Source organism: Alexandromys fortis, unplaced genomic scaffold (assembly GCF_014885135.2).
Source record: "Alexandromys fortis isolate MF-2015 unplaced genomic scaffold, M_Fortis_MF-2015_v1.1 scaffold_5, whole genome shotgun sequence".
NCBI classification, from domain to species: domain Eukaryota; kingdom Metazoa; phylum Chordata; class Mammalia; order Rodentia; family Cricetidae; genus Alexandromys; species Alexandromys fortis.
The window spans coordinates 8,446,715-8,460,453 of record NW_026067924.1 but is presented as its reverse complement, the minus strand read 5'-3'; the positions used below and the strand labels follow the sequence as shown (position 1 = coordinate 8,460,453).

Below are 13,739 nucleotides of genomic sequence, written 5' to 3'. Positions count from 1 at the left end.
CAACTCAATATCCTGCTCATGACAGACAAATGCTTTACAACTGCTGTGCTTCCACCCTCCTAGATTATCATGCTATATGACTAGCTCCTGTTCGCTATTGTGTAGGGACTAGTGACAAAGAGGAAAAGATTTACACGTTTGTAAATATGCATTAAATAAAACTTTTCAGTCAAAGATTGATTGAATTTGAAGATGCAGAGAATCCGTGGACCAACTGTAGACTCATGCCACCATGCACTAAAGACAAACTGAAAAGGGAAAAGGAAAGAAAAGAAACTATTATTACTATTAAAGTGTTCGGGTTGTTGTAATGTGTGTGCAAATTTATGTCCTGTTGATTCAGGGTCCTTTTTATTTCATGTCATTTCATGGGACTGGATTACCCAAGTTCTCCAGGTCTCCCACTCACTGCTTTGCCATGACTGAAATGTGGTCATAGAACTGTGGAGCCCGTCCTCATGAGGAGGCTTCTGTGCTTTAAGAGAGTTGTAGGTGACATGAAGGAAGTGTGAGCAGATCCAGCGGAAGAATTCAGATTTTATATGTTATCTAAACTAGTAGTCACATACTGAATAAATCAGTCACCCTTAACCTGCTAAAACTGTATTGCAGTCAGTGCAAACCTCCAGTATCCAACATGTCTTAAGTTTTTCTCTGTCATTGATCCGGTTATGGCTTCTTTCATTCTTGCTTGTTTCTGTCCTCCACCTTCTTGGGAATGCTAAGAAAACAGGAGGCTGTCCTTGTTTATATCCCCAGCAACTGTCAAGTGTGTTTTGCATCCTTGGTGATTGCTTAGGGCATAAATCAATTCTAGCTTTTAATATGAGAGACACAGTTTATTCCTTAGTATCGTCCTTCATGGGACATAATTGTCCAGGTGTGAGACCTTTTTCTTTAATAGAAATATTCCTTTTTATCTGTTGCAAGCACAGTAAAATAAGTATTAGCCTTAGCTCCATTAATTGGTCAATTTGCTAGCATTTGACAAGATGTTAGGAGGTGTCATAGGCCACAGAAGAAACACATTTTAGATGGCTTCCTCAAAGAAGTAGCTGACTCCTCAATTGCCAAGAAAAATTTTTCCCCTACTTTGCCAGAGAGTATTTTACTGCTGACATTACAGTAGGACAGAAGTATTCAGTTTCTTGCTCGCTTTCATGCTGGGGTTCACACCCAAGTCTTTACAAGCTTAGTTACTAAGCTCCACCCATCTCCACCCCAGCCTGAGTGCTCTTTAAAAAATATTCTTAGGCTTTTAATCCCAGCATTCCTGAAGCATTGAAAGTCCTGCATATGCTAGATATTGCTGAGTGCTGAAAAGTACATCCCTGTGCCTGTAGAGAGCATGTAGGGTGACAAGAGCCAGAGGAGCAAAAGGGCTGCTGGTGCTCTGCTGTGGTCATGTGCACAAGAGAGTACCTTAAACTTCGTATACTAGTTGTCCTTTTCATCCAATTTATATGATCCTGAGTATATAAAACAGGCATGCAAATCAAACTTGGGTGGCAATTCGTTAAATTTTTAAACTTTTTTTTTTCATTTTATTGTTTTTGTTTTTCTCAACAGGGTTTTTCTGTATAGCCCTGGTTGTCCTGGAACTCACTCTGTAGACTAGGCTAGCCTTGAAATTAGAGATTCACCCACCTCTACAGTGCACTACACCCAGCTAAAATTATTTTCAAACAGTTGTTTAGTGTATATATAATTCTTTTCACTAAAGATGAAAACTTGTTTGCTAATAATGAGATGAATGTACTTGTTTGTCTAAAACAATGCAAAGGATACAATAATTGAAACTTACATGCAGAGTAATGACCATAGAAAAATATTAAGTCACTGTCTTGAGACTGGAGATGTAGCTTAATTGGTAGAGTGCTTTCCTAGCATGCTTGAGGTCCTAGGTTTGGTCCCTAGCACTGCAAAAATAGCATAATGACTTAAACCTATAATCTAGTACTCGGGATGGAGGCAGGACAGTGTGAGGTCCAAAGTCATCTTGGCCTGTCTAATTCAAGTCTAGCTTGTGTTACATTTGACCTCATCTCAAAAAGGGAAGTTTTGTATGTCTGTCTGTCCCATCCATCCATCTATCCATCTATCTACATTTTGGTTTTTTGAGACAGGTCCCTGTAGCCAAGTTAGCCTTGAACTTGATCTCTGTGATTTCTACTTCCCAATGCTGCGATTACAAACACATTCTGGATACAGTGTGTCAGATAGCAAATACATCTTGATTACATGACACAAAAAATGAAGTGTGCTATCTGTGTGCTTGGTTAATTTTAGAAGGAGGCAAGGACTGACTGTGGTCAGTGATCGTGTACTGTTGAGAATCAGAGTATAAACTACTGCTGTTACCCTAAATTACCTGCTGCTGATAAGCCTGCAGATCATGCTGGGCAGTGGAGGCACGCGCCTTTAATCCCAGCACTCTGGAGGAGGCAGGGGCAGGTGGATCTCTATGTGAGAGGGGAGTAAACAGCATTTATAGCTTTCTTGCTTGGGGACCATGAGGCTTTCTTGCTTGGAATTCCTGGATTATAGAGAAGAGCTATGATTTAGACACAGCAGCCTACACAAGACATCTTGGTCATCCTCCATCCTGCTTTTTTTTTTTTTTTTTTGAGGCAGGGTTTCTCTGTAGCTTTGGAACTAGCTCTTTTGGACCAGGCTGGTCTTGAACTCATAGTGCCCACGCCTGCTAACAAGACCTCCTGCTCTACCACTCTGTCCCAGCAGTTTTCCTTTTTTGTTTTGTTTTTGTTTTTTTTTTTTTGTTATTTTCTCTCTAGCATGTTTTCTACCACCAAATAGCAAAAGAAAGGTAGTCAAACACTACAGTAGAAGATACCAACTAGAGTAAATTATGAGTATAGAAAACATTGTATCTTCTCTTTTTAATACACATTTAATTGTTAGAATTTCCTCCCTGCAGCCCCTCCCTCCCAGAGGCTAATTCTCCCTCTCCAGCAGTCCTTGGTTGTGTATAGTTTTTGATCTAGGGGTGGGACCCTGTGGAATTTTCTCCCTTTCAGGTTAGCAGTCTATGGATAGTACCTTTGTCCAGGTCTTGTTTATGTAGCCATTTCTAGGAGACATTGTTTCACAGCAGATTGACAGGTGTTTTGGTCCTTGCAACAAACCTCTCTGCCCAATATGTTGTTCCCTGCACCTAGATGCAGGAACTGTGCTTAGATGTAGCCAATGGGCCTGGGCTCCCAGTGATTGTTGATCTCTGCATTGTGTCCAGTATGGTTTTCTGTGATGCTTTCATTTGCTGTAAAGAGAAACTTCTTTGACAAGGCGTGAGAGCTCCCTTGATTGTAGGTATAAGGACAGGATTTAAATGTAGTGAGATAAGCTGGTTTTGCAAAGTGGAAGTAGAAGATTATCCTCCAAGGTCTATGGCATCACCTGCCCCAGGAAGGTGGCTAGGTTTCTAGTGCCAGGAATGATTTCCCTCCGGTTGAGTGGGCCTTAAGTCCAGCTACAGCTGCTGGTTACACCAGCATGTGAGTGCCACTTCCTGTACCTTTGCAGCTATTTCAGCTCAGACTTATTTTTATTACATGAACCAGGCTGTCTTTGGTTCTCCCATGAAGTCACAAGGAATTTCACTTTTCAGTATCATCTGTCATGAAAAATAAAATAAAATAAAATAAAAACCCAAAAAACAAAAAATTAATGTGCAAAAGAGTTCAGGCCTCTGGAAAAGAGGAGGGAGTTTTTTGTTTCTCTGTTAAGATCAAAACTTGTTCTTCAGTTGGAGGAGCTTGGTTCTAATTCTGTTTTACCACTACATTTTGTTATCCAAGAATTATTTTCCAGTGCATTTGTTTCAGACAATTTTTTCTTATTACAGAAGCTTTTATTATCTTTTGTTGTTGTGTTGGGGTTTTTTTGTTTTGTTTTGTTTTTTAAGACAAGGTCTCCCTTTATTACCCTGGCTGTTGTAGAACTTGCTGTGTAGGCCAGGCTTACCTCAGATTCAGAGCTACCTGCCTCCTGGGTATTGGAATTAGTCATGGGCTACCACACCTGGCCATATTATTTATTTTTAATTATTTTGTCCTACATTTTTTTATTTTGTGTGTGGGTTTTAGTGCATGCGTGCCATGAAGTGTATGTGTAGGTCAAAGGACAACTTACATCATCTCTCCTTTCACCATGTGGGTTCTGGGAGTTGAACTTAGGCTGAAGCAGCAAACACCTTTACACACTAAGACATCCTACTAGCTCCAGTTTATTACTTCATAACGGTGTAACTTACTATTTATTATTTTATTCCAGGAGGCTGTGAAATTTTGGTCAGCCTTTGTTTGCCCAAAGTAGATTTTACCCTCAATTCTCTAACTTTTGAAATTTCTTTCTACATTGAAAACAGTCTTCCCACCCCTCCCCCGTGTGTATTTGTGTGTGAGAGAGAACAAAGTGCAGCTTCTGAGAGTTCGTTCTCTCCATGTGGGTGCCAGGAATTGAACTCTCAGACCATGTGGCTTGGCAGCAAGCCGGTTTGCCCACTAATGCATTTCCCTGGCTTCTGTTTTATCATTCTTAGTATAAATTGTCTCCTTGTCTCATTCAATCACAGGGTATTTTATTTTTAATTTTTAAAAGTTTTTATTATTGTTGTTATTATTAATGTGTTGCTGTGTGGACTTGTGCAGTGTGTGTATGCAGGTGCTATAAGAGGCCAGAACCAGGCGTTGGATCCCCTTAGAGCAGGAATTAAAGACTTAAAGGAGTTTCAGGCTGCACCATATTGGTTCTAGGAACTCTGCAAGAGTATTATATGCTCTTGGCCACTGAACCATCTCTCTAGCCCCTAAATTTTTTATTAATTATTTGTGTGGGAGGGGTGGGAGTGGAGGGAGGGAGTGTGGGTGTGTGTACGAGTGCATGTGTACATAGAACTCCTCCTTTATGTAGGTTCTCAGTTCTCCAGGCTTGCACACACTATCCACCTTTACCTGCTGAGCTACCTCACTGCTCCCAGGGTATTTTAATATACTTTGTTATTATTCAAAACATAATCTTTCATGTTTTGAATAATAAAGATTATGTATTGAATAATAAAACTCTTCAAAGTTTTAAAAGCAGTAGTTCAGGACATAGCTGAGTGGTGGGTAGAACTTGAGAACTTCTTGCACAGTATTCTTCAGAAGAGATTTTCATTTTGTCGTTTGCTTATGACCATTGAGTGCTATCAGCACAGCCTCCTTTTTATTATTTGCACAGAGTTGCTGACAGATTTATTCTGTTTTTAAAACACTCTGGACAGACAGTTACAAATATGAATCATATCTAAAGGGTTGAAGGAGTGGTGACTCTTTTGACTCCAAACTGTAAGAGCAAAATGACCTATGCTTTAGAACCTGGTGTGGTGCGCTTGCCTGTAATGACGGATAGCTAGATTAGCCCCACAGTCAAGCTCTGGGCTCAGTATATAAGGTGAAGAATAGACTAGGTATCGACTTCAGGCTTCCATATGTACCAGCACATGCGTCCACACACATACACTTTGGTTGAGAGTTTAAATGTCTAAAGTAGGGTCCTGATTTTTCTAAGAGAAAAATTCCCATGTCCACTCTTGAAGTTCTAGTCAGCATGCTGTTTATAAATCTCTGAAACAGTAAAGGACATACTCTTGGTAGGGTCATATATGCCACAGTGCTAATTTTAACGTAATCCAGCAATGTGTGGTTTCTATCCCTTTGACTTTTGTAGATTTAATGTAATATGTATTATTTTAGAAATGCCGTCTGAACAGCTATTTATTTGAAGAATATAAAACTATATGGTATGATCTAATGGTGTAGTTTAGATGTGTGTTGACTCTTCTAGCGATGTGTCTGCTGGTTGGAGCTGCCTTTAGAGAGGGAGAAGGTCAGTCACTAGGGCTGTGGGGCTCAGGTGGTCCTTAAGAGGATAAGAAGGATGCAGTGCTAGGAAGCTGCATGAGGAGAACTGTAGTGCTCTTGCTGTTTGGTCAGCTTTACACACTAGAGTCATTTGGGAAAGGGATGGAGAGACTGCCTGCCTCTAGGCAACTGTATGGATTTTTTTGATTAATGATAGATATGAGAGGACCCAGCCCATGGGAGACAATGCAGTTGTATAAGAAAACAGGCTGAGGAAACCATGGGGAGCAAGCCAGTAAGCAGTATTCCTCCATGACCTCTGTTTGAGTTCCTGCCTTGAGTTCCTGTCCTTATCTTCCTTAGTGATGGACTATTACTTAGAAGTATAAAATGAAATAAACCCTTTCTTCGTCAAGGTGCATTTGGTCATGTGTTTAATCCCAGCAATAGAGACCCTAAGACACATAATGAATAGCTAGAAATCTGGGATACCTGTGGTGAAGAAAAGAATATCTTTGATTTGTTTTTGTTTCTGAGACAGGGTTTCTCTGTGTAATAGTCTTGGCTGTCCTAGAACTTGCTTTGTAGACCAAGCTGGCCTCAAACTCACTTGATCCACCTGTGTCTACTTCCAAAGTGTGATGCTGATTTTACCCTGTCTGAAGGTGATCTGAGTATCCTATGTCATCAACTGTGGATGACCCTTGAAATAGGCTTTCCGTACACTATCATGAGGTGTAGCACAAATTCTAATTGGTCTTAGTAATAAAAACCCAGAGTCAAATGTAGGGGTAAATGCTGAAAGATCAGAGAGACAAAGGAGTAAGCCACGGCCTTACCTCGCCAAATCCTTACCCTGAAAGAGGCTGAACTCCTGTCTCCTCCTGGTTTTTTTTTTTTTTTTTTTTTTTTTTTTTTTTGGTTTTTCGAGACGGGGTTTCTCTGTGGCTTTGGAGCCTGTCCTGGCACTAGCTCTGTAGACCAGGCTGGTTTCGAACTCACAGAGATCCGCCTGCCTCTGCCTCCTGAGTGCTGGGATTAAAGGCGTACACCACCATTGCCCAGCTCTCCTCCTGTTTTATATTCCTCTCTGCCCAGCCATTTTACTTCCTGTCTCTACCTACCTAGTGCTGGGATCAAAGGTGTGAGCTCTGTTTCTCTTTTTGACTGGTCAGGTCTTGTGTAGCCCAGTGTGGCTTTGAACTCCTGATCTTCCTGCTTCCTCCCAACTGCTGGGATTAAAAGTGTGTGCCATCACTGCCTGGCCTCTATGGTTAACTAGTGGCTAGCTCCACCCTCTGATTTTCAGGCAAGCTTTGTTAGAACACAAACAAAATATCACCACAATGACATACTAGCATGTCTAGTAGTTTTCACTGTTCTATAGGTTAAAACATTTAGCCCACTTGTCACATTGACTTTGCATAACATTTTTATCCTACCTTGTACAAGCTTGTGTAAAGGAACTTGTGCAGTGCGGTCTTCTGTGGCTCATAAGATAGAATGTGATTGCCTCCACCTGTGAGACTGGTAAAGTATACCGGCATATCCCCAGGACTTAGGAAATCTGGTCAGTTCTTAGTCTAAAAATGCCTAGGTATCTAGGTTAATATGAATTCAGAGTGCTTTGAACTAGAGTGCTTACTGAAGCTAAAGTTTAATTAACAACATGTGCTACAAAACGAGGACTTGAATGTGCTGGTAACGAACCCTGGTTTCTGCTGCAGGCCCTCTGTCTTCATTGAAGATAAAGCAGTGGACACTCTGGCTTACCTCAGTGATGGTGACGCACGGACTGGCTTGAATGGACTACAGCTGGCAGTGCTGGCCAGATTGAGCTCTAGGAAGATGTTCTGTAAGAAGAGTGGTCAAACCTATTCCCCGAGCCGGGTTCTAATCACCGAAAATGATGTGAAGGAAGGCCTCCAGCGGTCCCACATTTTATATGACCGCGCAGGTGAGGAATTGAGATAGGGAACCTTAGTACTGCAGGAACAAGTGTATGCCTGCGGCTCATTTCCAGACTGCAATCTTATGCCAGCCCAAAGCATACCCCAGATTCTTAATTTGATCTGCATATCGTAATAGAAGTAAGCCTCACACACAGGGCTGACCTTTCTGAAAACAAGCATAAAATAAGCTGCCTTGATTAAGAATCAAGAAGAGCTTGGGAGTTTGAAATTGGAGGCTTCATCTTGTAAGGTTGTTAGATACAGATTTCCCCTTGCTGTTTGGTAGCACCTGGTAGAACATAGCAGTTTGAAAGCATATGAATTCAGTTGACAGTGATTCTTGTGATCATTTACAAAGACAAAGACAGTAAGTAAGTCAAGACTTACTGGTTTATTTGAGAGTTGAAATCCTCCATTTTTTGTCTAAAAGGTAAATTTACTAGTAGCCTCAAAATGGTTAATTTTGCAGCGTGCACTAAGTATTTATATATAAACATGCTTATAGATAGCAAATATCCCAATTCTTATTAAATCTCTGGACTTATTAAATATCATAAGCACAGCATATTTACAGCTTTTTATAAAACGTAGAAGTGAAGATGACTTACTGTAGATCAGGCAGAACTCTATCGTAGAACATTTGTGTGACTGAGTAGTATCGTGTTGTATAACTATGTCCATGTCTTTAAAAGTCCTGCCAGAAACAGGTTGGTAACTGAACCTTCCAGGTCTCATTGACTATGTCTCCATTCTGGTATTTCCTGATGATGAGAGTTCTTCTTACTGACTAGAGAATTGGGAGGGACTGGATAATAATTCTGGTCCTGGCCACTGCTTCTCATGAATGAGTGAGCTGGCTGCACATCCTGAGTGACCAAAGCAGCCCTACCTGATACCTGATAGTGCTGTGTGCTGAAAACAGTGCTAGGAACACATTGAACACCCCTGTCCCACCTGTGTGGTGCTGGGTGTGGCCTCAGCCAGGGGCCTTTTCACTTGCTCTCCATTGAATGTCTTGGCAGTCCTTGAGAAGCCTGAGAAGTAAAACATCTAGGCATAGCTCCATATTTTGCTTTCAGCCAAATACTAGCATGGAATGAGAAGAAACCAAACATTTTTCAGAAGTGAACGGATCTCATGCCTTCTGGAGGCTCAGTAGCAGTGGCCTTCATCTCCCCCTTATGAGTGTCCCAGAAGACCCTTTGCTGTGACTGGACCATCTTTTACACTTACCAGGCCCCTAACTTACCAGGTTAAAATCCATAGAATGTTTATGAATAATCATTGAGTGCTTTATGGCTTTTTCCTTTTTTAGATTTCCAAAACTACCTTCGAAGGTTTTTATTAATATTATCCCTACTTCCCATAAAATTCTTAGTTCAAAAGCATGTGCTAAAAACTGATCCTCAAATCCAGTTCTATCTACTTCCCAAAATGTGCTTTCTCACTGCCTACATATGCCTCTGCCACCTCACGGTGGAGACTCTGAGGTCACTGTACCTAGACCATGTTACTGAGAAGAGTTGCTCTTGGGCGTGTTCAGCCTTAGGGAGCTGTATATGAGGGATCATCTTTCTAGCTCTTCCCTGTCCCAGGAGGAGCTGAAGGCAGTGGAGGCTGTGTGGGAGCACAGCCTTGAGGACCCCACGCCCTTCTAACACCAGTGTGCTCACACTGCCCACCCATGCCAGCATGTCTGTTCCACAGGGAGTATCAGACACACATAAATATAATTTACATTCTCAAGAAATGTGCTTTTACTGATTGCTCTATAAATAAGAACTGTCAAACCATTGCCCTAGAAATGTGTTAGCTTAGACTCTTGGGGCTTTTTATAACTGATGAGACAAAACAAACAAACAAACAAAAAAAACACAAAACCTTACCATTAGAGGGTTATTATTATTATTATTTCTTTTAATGTCACAAACAAAACAGTTGTCCACTAGTAGGATCTAGTAAGTAGTTCAGATGTTTCTACATCAGAGTGAAAACATTTTTGAGTGATAACAAATGGTCTGCTCTGTATTGACCTTGTGCTTTTAGATTAATAATATGAAATTTCCAACTATCAGGCAGTATATCATAAAAGCAAAAGTGGAATTATTTTTAATGTGAGCTAGTGATTAATGCTAGCAGTTATAGTTAGTTCTTCTGTAGTTCTTGCTCTGTACACAGCCTGTCTGTGTCTTTAAAACAGCCCCATTTTACCCAGTGAGAGTCCTGAAGCATAGAAAATTTTCCAGAGTCTGCACTGATAGTGAATTTGAGGTTCAAGTCCAAATTACCTTGGGCCAGAGCTTGTTCTTTAGTTCACTGTATCATTTGATACATCCTGTGTTAACCCAGTAAAGATGAGTCACCTGCGAGAGTATGGGATTGAAAGATAGGTAGTAGGCTAGAGGTGGCTGCCTGTCCCTTCCCGATGTTAGGCCCTGCCCTGTAGAGAAGAGGCAGAAAAGGGGCCAAAGCCATGTAGATCACTTCCATCCAGGACACTTCCATCCAGGCAGGGTTCATGGCTCATTTAACTGGAAAAGCCCCCCCCCCCCCGGTGAGGGGCACTACTTACTCATAAACATTTAGTAACCGGCTCATGCCATTGATCTAGCTTGGGTTTCCTTAGGAATTGGAGTTTTGGGGCCCTGCAATCAGCCTAACAGCTATTTTCTCTTTGGTAGACCAGTTTCTTGTCATTCTATTCGAAGACCAAATGTCATCTTAGCAGCTGCTGGGATTTGTTCCTGGAGCCACAGTGCTGTGCCTACCAGAACACAGTCACATTGCTGTAGCTCATGATGATCACAAAGCAGGTGCTTCTCTGTAGGGACTTAGGACCAGTGTGCTCTGCCTTCTCAGGTGTCGTGTCCTTATGGAACATGTCTACAGAGCACTGCTTATTTTTGACTACTGTTAGCTTTAATTTCCTGTGCTTAAATGGTTTTTCTAAAGTACATTTTGCTGATTTATCTGTGAATCAAGGAATAAGGATGGACTGAGGCCAGTGGTGAGGCTGGAGCTACAGTACTTTCAGGATAAGAACTGTTAGATCATCTGCCAGTCTCCTCACAAGTATCCTCACAGTCTGCGGTTTAATGACCATGGGCTTCAGACCAGGATGTCAGCTGGCAATGACACTGAGGAACAAGTGGGCTTTAACAGCCGTCCCTGTTACTTTGCCTCCATTCTGATGCCTCTGACCAGGCCCAGTCAGTTTTACTCAAATAGACTGTGGAGGCAGAAGATGGAACCAGGACATGAGACTCTGTCCCACCTCTCTCGTCTCTGACAGTCCTCTCTGCCTCTCCCTTCCCTATGCCAGCTATGTCTGGGTGCTGTCAGTGTGTTTCTCCTCTGAATAAGACTGTGCTATGAAACGGTCATGGGGCCCTGAGTGAGCTCCTCTGGGGCTGATCCAGGTTTCAGTTCACTGAATACACCTCTAGGGCAGCTGTCATGCCTGCCTTCCCCACATACCTGGGGCCTGTCTAGTGCTGCTTTGTATGTCAGATGGGCACACAAGGCAGCCATGTGACAGTGTTCTCTCTGGTGTACAGGAGAAGAACATTACAACTGCATCTCTGCCCTACACAAGGCTATGCGTGGCTCTGACCAGAATGCCTCCCTGTACTGGCTGGCACGGATGCTTGAGGGAGGAGAGGACCCACTCTACGTGGCCAGGAGACTTGTGAGGTTTGCCAGCGAAGACATTGGTGAGTGGAGGAGAGTCTGTGGGGGTTGTGAGAGTTGGTGTATATGTTACTCTTGGACCAAGAATGTCATGGAATCATGCAGAGTAGGCAGAAAAGGAAAGACTTGTCATGAGCCCAGTGGTCTGTTTCTTCATGAGGATGTGCTTTGACTGTGTTCAGAGAGTTACTGTTTCTGTTTCTCATTTGGGAATCGTCTTTCAAGATCTTTCAGAATATCCAAATGCAAGATGATTTCAGGTTAGCTTTGTAGCCATATGTTAAGGTTTTCATTGGCTAGTTCTTGTGATAGAAATGGAAGATTCTAGATACCATTCAAGACAAAGATCAGAAGAGTTTTCCTTTTCTTAATCTTCTAGAGTTTATATTTACATAAAATCCTGTGGATGACTTTATGACTTTGCACCTTCTGTTTGTCATATGTAGTCTTTGTTTTCTTACTAGAATGTGTTTATCCACAAGAGACCATTTTTGACAACAACAGTAACTCTAAATAGTTCTTGCTTAATGTGGTTGGATATCAGAGGTAAATTGGTGTAATTGTGTTGGGTGTTCTGTTCCTAAGTCTGCATGCAGTAGCGGTTGCTGGTTGCACACTGACAGTGCTGTGACTTAAACTTCTTTACCTTGTCTCTTTATGCGTGACAGGCTTGGCAGATCCATCAGCATTAGCACAAGCAGTTGCTGCCTACCAAGGCTGTCACTTTATAGGCATGCCCGAATGTGAGGTAAGATACCAGCTAAGTTCTTTGCAAATCTGTTTTGTTTTGTGTCCTGTCCTTTGTGGATCTGAATGTAATTCCTGCCTTCATCTCTGGTATGTTAGGCCCACTGAGCAAGCTCCTTAGCTTTTGAACTTCATAGAATATTAACTTCCTAGAGAAATGAGAACTTCCCTATCAATGAGGTTGTGATTTGACTTTGTTTTGATAACATTGGGTTTATACAGAACATACGTACCAGTCAAATGCTTTACCACTGTGTTGTATCTGTTTTAACTTTTTGAAACAGGGTCTTATGAGTTGCTCAAAATTGTTCTGAGCCCATTCTCTAGCCCTTGAACCTGAGCCCTTCCTTCCTCAGCCTCCTGAGTGACTGAGATTATAGGACTGTCACCAGAAACAAGGTCATGTTTTCAAATTGTCCTCAGGAGTCCTGAGGCTCAGAAGTGTTCAGGCTTTCTGGGGACAGGGAATTGCAGGTTCACCTCCATTGTTTTATGGATTAGTACCTAAGAAATATTTGATTTAGTAAGAAGTTCTTAGGTTAAATGAGAACCACTGGTCTAGCTTCCCTCTCACCTCATAGGACTTTTTCTACATTTGTAAATTAATTGTCCAGACTAAGTGAAAGGATGTGGAAGTATAAAAATTAATTTAAAGATAAACATGGGAGTCGTCTAAGAATTAACTAGTAGAGATTATAAACTACTATGCCAAACAAACTTTGTGGCATCTTCCTGGTGACATTCCCTTCTGTGTCCTAGGTGCTTCTGGCCCAGTGTGTGGTGTATTTTGCCAGAGCCCCCAAATCCATTGAGGTGTACAGTGCCTACAACAACGTGAAAGCCTGTCTGCGGAATCATCAGGGGCCCCCGCCTCCCGTACCCCTGCACCTGAGGAATGCACCCACCAGGCTGATGAAGGATTTGGGCTATGGCAAAGGCTACAAGTACAACCCCATGTACAGTGAGCCTGTGGACCAGGACTACTTGCCTGAGGAGCTAAGAGGAATTGACTTCTTCAAGCAGAGGCGGTGTTGACTTTTAGGCCATGAGTAGGATGCTTGTACCTGAGGAAGGCCAGAAGTCGCTGGGTCTTGGAGATGATTGGCTGGGAAAAGTTAAAACAGACCAACATTTTGTGCCAGATATTAAGAGTTCCATAGGTGGAGGTGGTTACTTCAGCTAAATGTGTACCATTGAAATTGTGTTCATTTGCACTCTGTGCAATGATTATGCTTATGAAGATACCTGGCAGCTTTGTGCAATTACTTAATGTTATAAGGAATTATCTATTTTGTCATAGTATTTAAGTCATAATGTCATTTCAAAATTCTGTTCGGTAGGCTTTTTTTTTCTTTTAAAAAAATGTATATTCTGGGTAGTTCCAATTGGTAAAAGAAAATGTAATTGTGATTTAATACTGCATAGTGATTTGGGTATTTTTTTTATATGCAAAGGTCTTATGAGCCAATAAAACTATTTCAAAGTA

General features: G+C 41.7%; 1 protein-coding gene across 1 annotated transcript in view; it reads left to right on the top strand.

Annotated features, from left to right (window-relative positions):
- Positions 1-13,739, top strand: part of Wrnip1 (WRN helicase interacting protein 1) — a 20,114-nt gene extending 6,375 nt beyond the window's left edge. The window contains exons 4-7 of the mRNA XM_050142409.1: positions 7,592-7,821; positions 11,374-11,529; positions 12,175-12,254; positions 13,013-13,739. Coding sequence (XP_049998366.1) covers positions 7,592-7,821; positions 11,374-11,529; positions 12,175-12,254; positions 13,013-13,288 — 742 coding nt within the window. The 3' untranslated portion in view covers positions 13,289-13,739. The remainder of the gene's footprint in view (positions 1-7,591; positions 7,822-11,373; positions 11,530-12,174; positions 12,255-13,012) is intronic.